Genomic DNA, 12,964 nt, shown 5'->3' with positions numbered 1-12,964 from the left:
TCAAGTATGTATGAAGAAACAAGATCGACTTTTTGGAATCGGGATAGTGAATGATTTAAATTACACTTTAGTTTTTAAAAAATTGCATAAATTTCCTTTTTTATTGAAGCATACTTAAAAGAAGTAAGAAATGGATAGAAATTTTAAAAATAGATTAAAAGATCTTAAGTATCGGCCTAGAATATCGATCACTACATTACATAACAAGAGTCGTCTGCTTCATCATCCTGTCCTGTCGTTCTTTGCATTTACACGTTGTTTCAAAATTATAGGAGGTAATTATTATAAATAAATATGCATTCAAATCTTTCTCCTCATTTACACTCTCCTGAGTGCAACCAATTGATACAGTTACTTTTGGCGTGTCATAAAGAGGTAATTTTACCTATTGAATGCATGACTTGAAAATACGTGTTTTGGTTTTAGCACGATTTTGTGTTCAAAACGATAAAAACTAACCGGCGTTTTTTTTAAATTATTTTAGAATCCTGTTGGAAGATTTGTCGGCTTTTGTAACAAGCAAGATACGCTGATGGTTGCTTGCTTAAGGAAAGAGGTAAAGTGTAGGATTACAATTTTGCCGTATGTAAAATTATTTCTTACGTAGCAGTATTCACACATGAAACATGACTTATCAATATTTATAAACTTGAACGAAATGTTACAGTTCTGTAGTGTTAGATAACATAATGAATTCATCAATTTTGTATTTTCAAATTCAAAACAATTGAATTTCTCAGTTTTTTTCTTTGCAAACAACACTCATTTTTTCTTTTCAATAGAGAGAAGCCAACAGAAGCGTGAACGCTGAAAAATCAAAAATTAAGCAAGAGGAAATTCGAAGAAGACTAAAAGAACAGGAATCTATTTAACAAACTGCAACACCAAGTGCTCAATTACTATGGCTGTACCCCTAGAAGAATCCATCACCCTTTCTGTGACTTATCCAAGTGTTATCGATCGCTATTTCACCCGAAGATATATTCAAAGGGATGGAGACAATGACACCTGTTTGCTGTATCATTCAAATAAGATATGCTTAGTGACTTTAGCTAAGAGCCATGCAATTTTTAAGAAAGATGTTGCCATAAAAAAAGTGAACTTTAAAGTTGGCGAAAAATTGGATCGAACAAACAACAAAGTGTCGGGTAAAAAGAAGCATGGCGGGCAGTATGTAGACGAACATTCAATTCTTTGTCTTGTTGAGTGTGATGATGATTCTGTGTACACCGTAAGAGCGGGTGTTAAAGGAAAACTGGTTGAGGTTAATGAGCATTTAATAGGGGATCCCAACTTACTTTTGACTAAAGCTGAAACTGATGGTTATATTGCTGTGGTGTTGCAAAAGCTTGGTGTTAATTGTAACATGTCCAATTCAGTTAGTAAAGAGGAATATGACAAAGTTGTAGATGAATAAAATGTTGTATTTTCTTCAACTTGATTTATTTATTCTTAGTAAAAGCAAGTGTCTTTCATGAGAGTTTTGAGACATCTGTCACCTTAAGGAACACATTATTTTATGACACAATTATTACCAGACACCAACTGAAAACAAAAGGAATTCTTTTAGCAATCAAGAAGTGATCAATCACTGTCCCAATTATCATCGTCATCAAACTGAAACTGAGCAGGAGGAGGCATGGTTAAGTTGCCTGTGACAACAGATTTCATTCCATCTAAAACAGATTTCTCACAATTATCACATCTTAAAATTCATTTAAAACATAGAAAATTTAAAGAATACTTACAGGCAACATATGCCGCATCAATCAAAGCAATCCTGTCAGAACATGTTTCTAGATGTTTAGCTTCATCTTCAGGGGCATAATGATGGAGGGCATTGTAGGAGCAAATGATAAATTTTTTGTGAGCATGTGCCTGTTAAGAGTGTAAGAAAAAAATCATGCCTCAAGCAAAATGTGAAAATAATTTAAATTTACTTTTCGACAATTGACAATATGATGATGTGCTCTTGTGATTTTCATCACGTGAACTGGATTATACGGGCACGTGAACATTTTACTCGACATTCTTCTGAATCAAATACAATGTAACGAATAAGTCAATATTTGGATGGAAAACAAAAATTAGGATTTTACTCGTTTTCTTTCGTGACCATAAAACAATGAAAATGAATCAGGAATCAGGATTTTTGATTTGCGCCTTTATGGACAATTGCCAACAACCCAACAACTACAACATAATAACTAAACAGCATCCGTCGTTCTGTGGTCGTAAGAAAAAAAATGCTGTTTTGACAATTTTAATTTTGCTGCTGACGAAAACATTTATGACTTTTTGTTATGAAGGATAAAGATGAAAATATTTTAAATTACAATTAAAAAATATGTTTTAGAATTAAAATCTATTTTTATGTTTCTAAACTTTATTATTGTTATTTTGCTGATGTATCTGCCATCTATCGGTGACGTGGGCGTTCTGTGTTTGTTGTATTGTATATCCGCGAGTAACTCGACTGTCACCAAATATCATCAATATCATCGTTTTTCCCGCTTTTGTTCTTGAAGAAAAATTTCATTAATCGCCGTCATATTGCAATCTGTTTTAGTTATTCTATGGGAGTGAGTTTTCACAAGTGATAAAGTTTCAGCAACAGTGAAATTTAGTATTTCCTATGCAACTCTACGTCAAATGCGATGCTCAGCAATTACAGCAACTGCTCCAGTTGTTAGGCTCGGGACAATCGACACTGTGTGAATGTGTGTGGTGATTAGTGTCTGTGGGTGACGCTGGAAAGTAGATTTCATTTTAGGTTGTTATAACTGAGAGTTTAAAGATGAAAATTGAAAATCAGTTGGATGTAAAGGATACTGTACCATCAGATCTTCTGAATGGGAAAGAAGCTTCCACTTCTGGTGGACCAGCTGGAAACCTGCAGGTAGAAGAGAAGCGTAGAAGGGCCTGGGAGCAGTGGTCTGCTGATGATATTGCAGCTTTCTTTGAAGGCCTAAATGAGTTTGGCAAGGATTTCGATGCAATACAAAATTGTTTATATACTAAAAATAGAAAAAAGAGCCTAGTTAACTCAACAAATATCAAGAACAAAGATCAGGTGCGCCATTTCTACTACAGAACATGGCACAAGATATCAAAGTATCTTCTTCCAACCCCGGATGAAGGCAAGCGAATGCACAAGGAACTTTATGGACTAATCAACTATGGAGAAATGTGGAAAAAGTTGGGTGGTTATTTCAATGATCGCTGTGGAGAAAAACTCAATGAACTGGTATGTCCTTAATTGTTTGTGTGATTCCTGATCTACCATTAACATTTTAATCTCTTAATAGGTCCAGCAAGGTGTTACATCTGTGAAGATTAAGGGGAAAAGCTATAGAATCAAAACACCTGTCTGCCAAGCATTAAAACGTCTTCAGTCCCCTGGAACAGAAACTCAGAAATTGCCCTCGGTTCCAGAGAGGATTGTGATGGAACTCACGCCCTGTTGTAATGCCGATTTTCTTCGTGTTCAGTCCGTCGCTCACAACCCTCGTATACGTATTAGCACCGATAGCTCTTTGCCTTTATCATCCATCATCAGTTTTCTCACGAAAAAATGGAAACCTCGTTCAATACTTGAAGCCGAATCTGCAGCTGAAGTACGTAGCTCATTCAATCCTTTCATTTAATAAGCTTGTTTTTAATATTATAGCTTATTCATTCTAGGATGAACTTATCATGCGAATAACCCCAGACACCAAGCAGGCTGTATCGATTGGCAGTACAAAAAAGGGGCGTAAGAGAACATTTAGCGGACAAGATCAAATGGATGAAACTGAAGTGAAATTAGAAGTCAAAAGCTGGATCCTTGACACGTCTGACCAGGTGACAGTGGGGGAGGTTTACAACATATGCGGAGGTTCCGAAGGTCGACTACAACTTACTTACGCCTGGGAGCGACGTAGCAAACCAGAACAAGATTCCGACCATACGACGGGTAAACTAACAAACTTGTTTGTTCGTATTTTCCTCCTTTGAAAATATTATTAATTGTACGTGATCAGGTCGAGATGTCGTATCTTTGCTTGCCGCATTGGTTAATATTGCAAAAAGCTCTTTGATGAAGAGTCAACCGAGTGGAGAAATATTCCCAGTCAAGAAGGCTGCGCGTCGTCAAATAATCCCTTCACAACCATCAGACGGTTCTTCATCGGAAATGGGAGGGTTGGTAGGGGGAAACAATTCGGCAAGGTCACCCTTGAGTGAAGCTAGTCCCACTCAAAACATTTCAATAGAGTCTCCCATTCAGGTATAATACCAGTTTGTTTTTTTCTTCGTTGAAACTGCATAATTTATACCTTTATCTTTTATCAGTTTTCCCGCATGAGGCAGCGGCTCCGACGTCCGCTCCGTTATGGTTCCTCGTTGAAACGCGGTTCTCTTGCCGCAACATTGAACAAAATGCCCGGTCCGTCGCCAGTTATAACGCGGCCTCATCCATCATCGCTGATGGCCCAATCCACCACAGTCAACATAACTTGGCCACCAGAAGAAAACGGTAATGGAACGGGTTCGTTTGTTCTGCAAGTTCATCTTGATGGCCAACAACAGCATCAGCAGACGCAAAACGAAACGTCACCGCCACCATCAACGTCTTCTGCTCCAATCTATCTATCTCCGAAGAAAGCATCTCATGTTCAAAGTGCAGCTGGTAAAATGTTTATTCGCTTCTCTTTTTTTTTTTGTAATAGCGTACTAATTAAGTTCTTTTACTTTTTATCGCCAAAAGAATTAGACCGAGACTTTTTCCGACCGCCCTCTATTTTATTACACACTCCTGTCAAAGCGGGTGGATCTGGAGGTGGTTGGGCTAGCGCTTCCACTGCGTCTTCGTTACCTTCTACTCCTAATCGTTTACAAGGTAATAAAACTTCAACTTTTGTGTCGTATTTAAAAAATAATGATTATATCTCTTTTCATTTTTTAGAATGGATGTCTATTTTAATGCCTAATACACCCGAGAAGAATGGAAATGAGTCTTCGTCGGTTAGGAGTATCCCGTTTTCGATTCCGGACAGTTTGAGTAGCTTTTTTGGAGAAAATGGAACTTTGCCTTCTTTGGCCTCCAGTCTACACAGCGGGGAGGGTTCGACGTGGCAGAATCGAGACGTAAAGTTTTATCATTTCTGCATCCCCCAATATAGTCTTATCAGTCTTGTAACCTACATAATTTTTTTTTTGTTTCCAGGGTGACGAGATATCGCTAAGCAGTTTGCTGAATCAATTAGTTTCCCCAGCCAAGAGTACAGCTAGTAGTCGTTACACGGATTTGAAACTTCCGTTTGATGTAAGCCCCGTTATTGCAATTATCTGTCTGTACCTTCCTTGTAATCTATTGCTCTCTTGTTTTTGAAAAAAAAAACTACAGTTGCAGTCGTTGGTGGCCGATAACAGCGTGGATCTGACAGCCAAGTTTGCCGAATTGGCAGCTTCGATAGCTGCTGCTGATAGCAACACCTCTAAAAATCGGCCTTAGATTACAAATTTAAATAATACTTCGTCGTTTCAATTTGACATATACGTATATGTATTTAATTTAGCAAGGAAACTCTCCGCAGCGGCTAATCTATGTTGAATTGATTTCCTCTTCTGAAATTACCTGAAAGATCGTTTTCTATTGTCTAAATCAAGAATAACCCCCCTTTTTTTTTCTTTTGTCAGCTGTTGGACTCTTTTAGATTTCAGGACAAGTACAAGACAAACTTGAAATGGTTTCCAGTTCCTTTTAATCCTCATGTAACTGTTGTAGATGATTCGGTACAAATCCCAACCCTCATCGCTGTTTTTAATTATGACACCAATTATATCGTATTTCAATCCCGATAAAAGAAAGCACTAAAGAAAACAAAATATCTTCATTCTTTAATATCTCTTTAATATCTTCCATGTTTGATGATGGCAAAGCTTTTTTTTTTATAGTTGGTGCCGAGATCTCGTCCTGACCTAAAGCCCTTTCATCTCCAGCAACGACGTGGGAAACATGTAATATGTATTGACGCGACGATACGAAACTCGTCATTAGTTGTGATGAGCCGACAAGAAGGAACAAGAGATGGAGAGAGAACTAGATACCACCCAAGTAAGATGAGCCAAGAACAATATATTGGGTTACACACATTGATTGACTTGGCCAATATCCAGCAGAACGACGAGCTTTTATTCAGGTGACCCACATGCCCTTGTACGAGAGAGTCGAGGTTGCAGTGTTATTGCTTCTGACGTCATGCACGGCACACAGCGTGCTCTATTATTGATGTTTTTGGAGCCCCCTTTTAATAAATATATAGGACGACGCCCGACTATCTAGAGCTGATGAAAACCCCATTTCCATAAGTATTAGGTGCAGCACTCCCGTCATCCACTGAAAAAAGGCTTTCGCTTCGGCTGGGGGTGGGAAAACCACTAAGCTTATTAGACCTACGCCTGTAAATCTAAACCAGCCAGCTAGAGCCGTGTAATCGATATCTAATTATTTTCCCCCAACAAAGTTTGAACAATCTTTTCGATAAATACCCTACACACACAATTTCATTTCTAATTGTTACATTGTTGAAAGTTGACCTTGCCTTTAACACTTAAATTAAATTTGTTTTGTTTTTTTTCCCCGACCTTGGGCGTGGTTATATTCTAAATATACTTTTAAACCGCTTTTAAATTACTTTCGGGAAGTATTTAGTTGCAACCAGTTGATTGACTTGTCGGCGACCAAAGAATGTGCTGTCTATAGCAAGGACGGGCTTTTCGATTGCGCGGGTGTTGGATCTATATACATCTGTTTCCATTCGAGAGGCTTATTGTCTGCATGGTATTACGTGTACAGACACATGGGGAGTTCGGGTTTTCACTGTCTGATTGCTATCGCGCTTCGATAATGCGGTTCGACGGAAGAAAAAAAAAGGAACTCACGAGCTCTCTGGTTAACCACGTTCTTCCTCTGATTATATAGTTTGATGTCGAACACGTGAAAGCTATATGTCTCGCCGGAATTTTCATTCGCTCTTACTATGAAACTGCGTTCTCCTGCCTATAGGAAATGACGCAACTCTTGGAATTGTTTGTCGCTCGCTACAGTATCAACCAGATTTTAAAAATAATTTGTTTTTGGCACTGGCATCGAGAAACATGCCAGACTACCCGTTATTGATTAAATGACTTGTTTGACAGTTGCGTCTAATATTATTATTCAGAGAAGGAAGCTGAGACGTGGAATTCCTGGGTTTTCGTTCGATAGATTATATTTCTGTTGTTTCTTCAACGAACTTTGTGAACTCCTTTTTGGTTAACCGCATTCTTCCTCTGAGCTGAAGAAAGAATCGGGAAGTTGTGACAACTCAAAAGAATATGTGTAATTGGATCAACGCGTCATTCACGCCCAAGTTTAAAAGGTGGGCCAAGTCAAGCGCAGTTGATTGATTCTTATTCCAAAGTCACCATGTCGGATTTGCAGCTCCGCCAACGCCAAATTCTCAATCTCTTCGAGCGGGTCGCTCAACCATTCAGTCCTAAACCGGACATTGTTTTTGAATTGCCGGAATTCGTCGTAATTTCTTACACATTTGACTTAAACAAACAAACATTTATTTTCCATTTTAGGGAGCTAAACAAATTTGTTTATTCAGTTTTCACCTGAGGATGTCGTTCCGCCAACCGGGTCAACTAGGCCATCTCCCAGCCCACCTGCTGATGTCTTGAATATCCCCGAATTGGAGCTGGTTAAAACGGTTCCGCGTGGCAGGTTATTTTCATCTTTTCATCCAGCGCACCGAGCAGCCGCCTACGCACTCGTTAGGATCTTTAAGAGTATATTCTGTCTACTATATAAATGTTTAATAATAAAGGCTTGCGTGTCTGTGACCTTATTTCAGTCTAGATATGTGTGTATGTTTTATGTATGCTATCGTTTGATTGCTTGGATTATACGTTAGATGCTCCGACGGTGGCGGATATGCTGAATTTAGCCGCCCATCCAGACATTCGTGATCAAGTTAATGAGCACATTTTCGTGTTCGCCTTGTCAGCTGCCCTCATTCAACGACAAGACTCTCGTTCCCTACGCACACCACCCATCTGGGAAATCTTTCCCGGGAAATTTTTCGGTAAGACCAAATGTTGCGAATTGAGTTTCATTTGTTAATTGCCTTGTATAATGATATTATGGGTTATGTTACAATGCAGAAACGAGAGTCAGAAGTGAAGCGCAAACGACTGTCCAGCAGCAGCAACTCAAGCAGTCTTCCGTGACAAAACCCATCATTATTGATAAAAAGTAGCTACATAGAACCATTAATATACGTAATCAAAATAATTGAAATCTACACTTTTGGATTATTATATAGCTTTGCAGCAACAGACAGAGTTGTGGAGAATAAGCTGTCATACTTCCGGGAAGATTTGGGTATAAATCAATCAGCCTTTTGTCGTGTACTATATATATTTAATTCTATTGATTAGTGTCATTCGATTGGACCGGATGTCCTATTTGTTTTTTTTCAAAAAAAGGTATCAACAGTCATCATTGGCATTGGCACTTGATTTTTCCGGTGGAAGCGACGGCAGATATTGTCAATCCGCCAGATCGTCGTGGCGAGCTTTTTTATTACATGCACCAACAGATTTTGGCTCGGTAAAAGTCCAACTTCGTGTGTTGTTGGAATGGATCAAAAAGTTTGCCGCTTATTCTATTGCACCCATAGTTAAACCCAGTCGTTTTCTTATTTTGGCAGTTACGATGCAGAGAGAATAGCTAATGGCTTGGCCAGAGTGACGTCATATCACGACTGGGATCAGCCCATTTTGGAAGCATACTTTCCGAAACTGACGACTGCCAACGGTGCCATTCACTGGGCATCCCGACCGTCTGGGCTCGTTCTAAAGGTTCGTTAACTTTGTCTATATAACAATGGGCTGCTGCCCGCCTACCCTATAATACTTGCATTATGTCTTGCAGCAGTATAACTTCATTAGCTCACGAATTTGCATGTCTCTCTGCTTTTGTTGTAATAATGTAGGACATCAATATCCCCGACGAAGGGGTTGAACTCGGTATCGAATTTCACATTGATGATCTACAACTATGGCGCACCCGCATCCTTCACGCTATACACAAAGGCTCAGTGGTCAAGGTAAGATATATATACTAGTGTACCGCAATACACAACATTTCTTTCCAGAATTGCGCAATAAATTTCCGGGGTTTTGGCGTGAACGCTGTCCAGGGGAACGGCCAAGTCGTTCATTTGGATGATAAAACGGGGACCAACACCTTAGGAGAACTTATCGAGGCGTCACAATGGTCTGCCGACAAGTTGTTTTACGGTGATCTGCACAACTTTGGACACATTGCAATGTGTTACATTCACGACCCAGACCGCAGCCACTCGGTAGTATTAAATAAAATGCCATGATGCTGCGAGTCATTTTTTCGCCCGATGGTAAATTACACGTCGTCATTTTTCACGGGGTTTTTTCTTTTCTCAAAAAATAAAAAGGAAAATATGGGAGTTATGGGCGATTCGGTGACAGCCATGCGAGACCCTTTGTTTTACCGATGGCACAAGTTCATTGACTCGCTTTTCCAGCAATTCAAAGCCACTTTGAGTCCGTACAGCGCTCAGCAGGTTCGTTCGTCAAACATTGTAATTATTTAGCCATTTGGAATTGTTTTTCTTCTTCTCTCCCCAGTTGACCCTAGAAGGCATCACGGTAAACAGCGTCGAAGTACACCGGAACCAGCCTCCCGCTCCAGGGTCAATTCGCCAGAAAAACCTCATTATCACGGGTGCACTTTAGAATGAATTATCGAATCAAAAGTTGTGAATTTAATCGCCCAATTTATATGTAACTATACATCAAACTCTCGCAGGCTGGCAAGAAAGTATCGTCGAATTAGATCGAGGACTGGACTTTTCAAGTTCGACTCCGGTCCAAGTAATCGCTGTCATAATTCATTGTAGAAAATTTCTCCACAATTTCTATTTATTTTGGACAGGCGCGGGTAACTCATTTGCAGCACGAAGATTTCTCCTATCGAATTCAAGTGACAAATACGACCAAAACGAGTCAAGATATTGTGTTCCGCATTTTCCTGGCTCCCATTAAAGACCATTCCGGGCGGCCTTTTTCGTTCAGGGAACAACGTCTTTTAATGATTGAGCTGGACAAATTTGTTGCCAGGGGTAATTGAGCATCAGAAAAAAGAAATAAAGTTTCTAATCATTTTTTCAAAAAAAAAAATTACAAATTTAATTTGTGACCATTTCGTTGGACACAGTAACTCCCGGAGCTAATGTAGTCAAGAGGAAATCTGACGATTCTTCAGTGACGATCCCGTTCGAAAGAACTTTTAGGGACCTGGAAACAGCTGCTCCCGCAGTCCCTCTCGCTCCAGGAGGTAATAATTATGTAGTATTGTAATAATATTAACATCCCTTATAATTATGCTGATAACAAACTGATGATGACGACGTCTAATTCTTCGTCGATCAAGGTGTCCCCACCAATTTGCCGACCGACAAACGGACCAATTTCTGTGGTTGCGGGTTAGTATATAATAATTCATATACACGCTTTTTAGCACTTGAAGAAAATAAAAAAAAGAATAAGCAAACTGATATTTTGATGTAACTATTCTAGGTGGCCGGATCATTTTTTGGTGCCGCGGGGAGTGCCTAACCCAGGAATGCCCTTCACGCTTTTCGTTATGGCCACCAGCTGGAAAGAGGATCGCGTTAATGAGACTACTACTGCCACAGGTACGGTTTGACGAGTGTGTGTGTGCCATTGGCGTCACTCGCTTGTCTTCTTTTTCTTTTATTTTTTGGCTATTTATAGCGCACTCACAGCACTGCACTCACGCACACAATTGCTTTGAACGGACTCTGTCCACTCACAGGCGACGACACTAAAAAGCTCTGCCGTAACGCAGCCTCTTATTGCGGGATATTGGACGACAAGTATCCGGACAAGAGGCCGATGGGCTTTCCATTTGATCGCCCCCCTGATAAATCGATAACCACATTGGCCAAATTCGTCGAAAAATCGCCCAACATCACGACGGCCGAAATCCGAATTCAGTTTGAAGATCGAGTTATACGCCGTTTTCCCCAATAGCCTATTATTCGCATGTCCACCAGTGTGCACTCTCCTACATAATAATTATTTCCGCATTTTTTTTTCCTCGTTCGTATATTTCGCAGTATATAGCAATATAATCTCTTAAGCATTTGATAGCACGAAAGCGAACAACAGAATGGCTGATTCTTGGATTTCATTTGTACCGCTGGAAGCGGATGTTGTGGGACGTCCGTAATTCCATGGAAAAGAATTTCAAGGTAATAACATTCTTCGCTTTGCTCGGAAAAGTCTTGATCTTGTAAAGATCAGATTTCTTTTGCTATTCAATACGAGAGCTTATAAGATACAGTCGAGCATTCTTTTCTTTAAGAACTGCCTCTTTTCTCAAGGCTATGGAGTGTATACCCACATAACAATCGGTGCTAAATTGCTACACATAATACATTCATTTCATTCCTTTTTTTTTCTCCTTCTTCCCGTTCCTTCCCGATTCTCTTCATTGCGCAGCGCTTTCCTTTTCCGGTAACTAGAAACGTATACAAATTATAAATACGGGAATTACACGAGTCCGAATCTCTCCAACGAGCAGCAGCCCCCTTGCTGTGTACGCAATAATAAAGGCTATAATCTCCAGAGAATTAGAAAGATAAATAATTTTTTTAAAAAGATTTAATCGTTTATTATTTAGATTTGTCCCGTTTTTGGTCACGATTACCGTAACGACATCTAAGAAACGTTCAACGCACTTTTTTAGTAAATAATCGGTAGCCATCTTGAATTTGAATAGCTCGAAAATTTTCAGGTCGTTGACGTTGAGAGGAAAAAGTAATTTGCCTAACTTGTTTTGTATAATTTTTATTATCCCGTGAGAAATGTACGCGTTTGAAGTATTAATTTTGTTATCTGTCATGAGATATCAGTATCTATAAGGTCACAACGTCTACTCGTTTTATCTTTTCATTTGGCTGATGGATAGACCACGTCAAATGATGCGAGTTGGGTAAGATTGCTCGTCAGCCAACACAGACCCGCTGGCGCAGTGCCCTCATTTTTTAAGGTTCAAGTCGTTGACATGTTGACAGTGAATGTCGTGATAGTTTAATCAGCTTCTTTTCACTGCCATAGGAACTACAAACAGAACTCATATTGGCACAGTTTTGGGAGACTGACATTTGATGATGCAGGTTAATCAGCGAGGATTGCCGGCCTACATTTCCCTTTGGAACAACTACACACACAGAGGAAGTTGTGGCTTTATCAAATGTGGTCCACGATAGAGTTTGCCTTATCTCTCTCTTTGTTGAGAGGCCACATCCAACCATTTTTGTTGCACACACTTCAAGCCTGGTGTCGTGAATATTGATTTCCATCTAGGGGGAAATCCAAAGAAATATCCTTACGATTGCATGAAAACAATGTTGGGCTTATTTGATTTTCCCTGCATGTGTTGACTGACTAAACAATAACAGTGATAAAGTAGTACGTCTGCCTAGAATACCAAATACACTCACCTTGTGATGAATGGAATTATAAAGATATAGTAACACCCATTAAAAGTGTCATAAATTAACGTGGAATGTATAAATACACGATCAGAGAGTATATTTTGCGTTTTACTACCAAATTATACGAGACATGTGTTTTGCTTTATGAGACTTATCGTCGACGAGCTGTTATCGTTATCAGTTTAAAGGTTTTACACTTGTTTGACCCATCGTTTTCAGTTAAAATAAAAAGAGATGACGTCTAGAGTAATACGCAGATGAAAATGTATTCATTTACAAGATGTAATTATTTATACAAAGCTCGGAAATAAATAAATTCAAAAATAATATTACTGCCGCTGCGCGCAGTGGCCATGTTTGCAGACGAC

At 39.3% G+C, this 12,964-nt stretch overlaps 4 protein-coding genes across 11 annotated transcripts; 3 read left to right on the top strand and 1 right to left on the bottom strand.

Moving 5' to 3' along the window:
* Positions 1 to 189: 189 nt before the first annotated feature.
* On the top strand, positions 190 to 1,436 carry LOC124200165 (protein Abitram-like). Its single transcript, XM_046596309.1, has 3 exons — positions 190 to 275; positions 485 to 556; positions 783 to 1,436. The coding sequence occupies exon 3, from the start codon at positions 902 to 904 to the stop codon at positions 1,415 to 1,417; it is 516 nt and encodes a 171-aa protein (XP_046452265.1). The 5' UTR covers positions 190 to 275; positions 485 to 556; positions 783 to 901; the 3' UTR covers positions 1,418 to 1,436.
* Positions 1,407 to 2,243, bottom strand: LOC124200164 (gametocyte-specific factor 1-like). Of its 2 annotated transcripts, none has more exons than XM_046596307.1 (4): positions 2,100 to 2,243; positions 1,941 to 2,034; positions 1,749 to 1,878; positions 1,407 to 1,676 (listed from the first exon to the last, which is right to left on the bottom strand). In XM_046596307.1, the coding sequence occupies exons 1-4, from the start codon at positions 2,117 to 2,119 to the stop codon at positions 1,585 to 1,587; spliced, it is 336 nt and encodes a 111-aa protein (XP_046452263.1). In that variant the 5' UTR covers positions 2,120 to 2,243; the 3' UTR covers positions 1,407 to 1,584. The 2 variants fall into 2 exon arrangements, with proteins under 2 accessions (XP_046452263.1, XP_046452264.1); XM_046596308.1 differs by having other exon boundaries at positions 1,941 to 2,031; positions 2,100 to 2,233.
* Positions 2,244 to 2,437: 194 nt separating this feature from the next.
* On the top strand, positions 2,438 to 5,884 carry LOC124200158. 2 transcript variants are annotated; one of them, XM_046596295.1, is made up of 9 exons: positions 2,438 to 3,247; positions 3,309 to 3,617; positions 3,685 to 3,951; positions 4,022 to 4,267; positions 4,333 to 4,669; positions 4,748 to 4,879; positions 4,946 to 5,127; positions 5,207 to 5,305; positions 5,387 to 5,884. In XM_046596295.1, the coding sequence occupies exons 1-9, from the start codon at positions 2,798 to 2,800 to the stop codon at positions 5,492 to 5,494; spliced, it is 2,130 nt and encodes a 709-aa protein (XP_046452251.1). In that variant the 5' UTR covers positions 2,438 to 2,797; the 3' UTR covers positions 5,495 to 5,884. The 2 variants fall into 2 exon arrangements, with proteins under 2 accessions (XP_046452251.1, XP_046452250.1); XM_046596294.1 differs by having other exon boundaries at positions 3,685 to 3,955; positions 4,023 to 4,267.
* Positions 5,885 to 7,384: 1,500 nt separating this feature from the next.
* Positions 7,385 to 12,693, top strand: LOC124200157 (phenoloxidase subunit 1-like). 6 transcript variants are annotated; one of them, XR_006877174.1, is made up of 19 exons: positions 7,385 to 7,558; positions 7,638 to 7,818; positions 7,944 to 8,114; positions 8,194 to 8,284; positions 8,355 to 8,413; positions 8,518 to 8,641; positions 8,742 to 8,892; positions 9,027 to 9,140; positions 9,234 to 9,398; positions 9,507 to 9,635; positions 9,700 to 9,796; positions 9,881 to 9,945; positions 10,007 to 10,193; positions 10,289 to 10,408; positions 10,505 to 10,556; positions 10,651 to 10,769; positions 10,910 to 11,916; positions 12,068 to 12,148; positions 12,217 to 12,693. XR_006877174.1 is itself a non-coding variant. In XM_046596292.1 (17 exons), exons 1-17 carry the CDS (start codon positions 7,451 to 7,453, stop codon positions 11,125 to 11,127), a joined length of 2,151 nt encoding a protein of 716 aa, XP_046452248.1. In that variant the 5' UTR covers positions 7,385 to 7,450; the 3' UTR covers positions 11,128 to 12,693. The 6 variants fall into 6 exon arrangements, 1 of the variants encoding a protein (XP_046452248.1); XR_006877177.1 differs by having other exon boundaries at positions 10,910 to 11,978; positions 12,068 to 12,091; XR_006877175.1 differs by having other exon boundaries at positions 10,910 to 11,978.
* Positions 12,694 to 12,964: the final 271 nt, after the last annotated feature.

This window comes from Daphnia pulex, chromosome 8 (genome assembly GCF_021134715.1).
Source record: "Daphnia pulex isolate KAP4 chromosome 8, ASM2113471v1".
Lineage (NCBI taxonomy): Eukaryota > Metazoa > Arthropoda > Branchiopoda > Diplostraca > Daphniidae > Daphnia > Daphnia pulex.
This window is presented reverse-complemented; position numbering and strand designations above follow the sequence as displayed.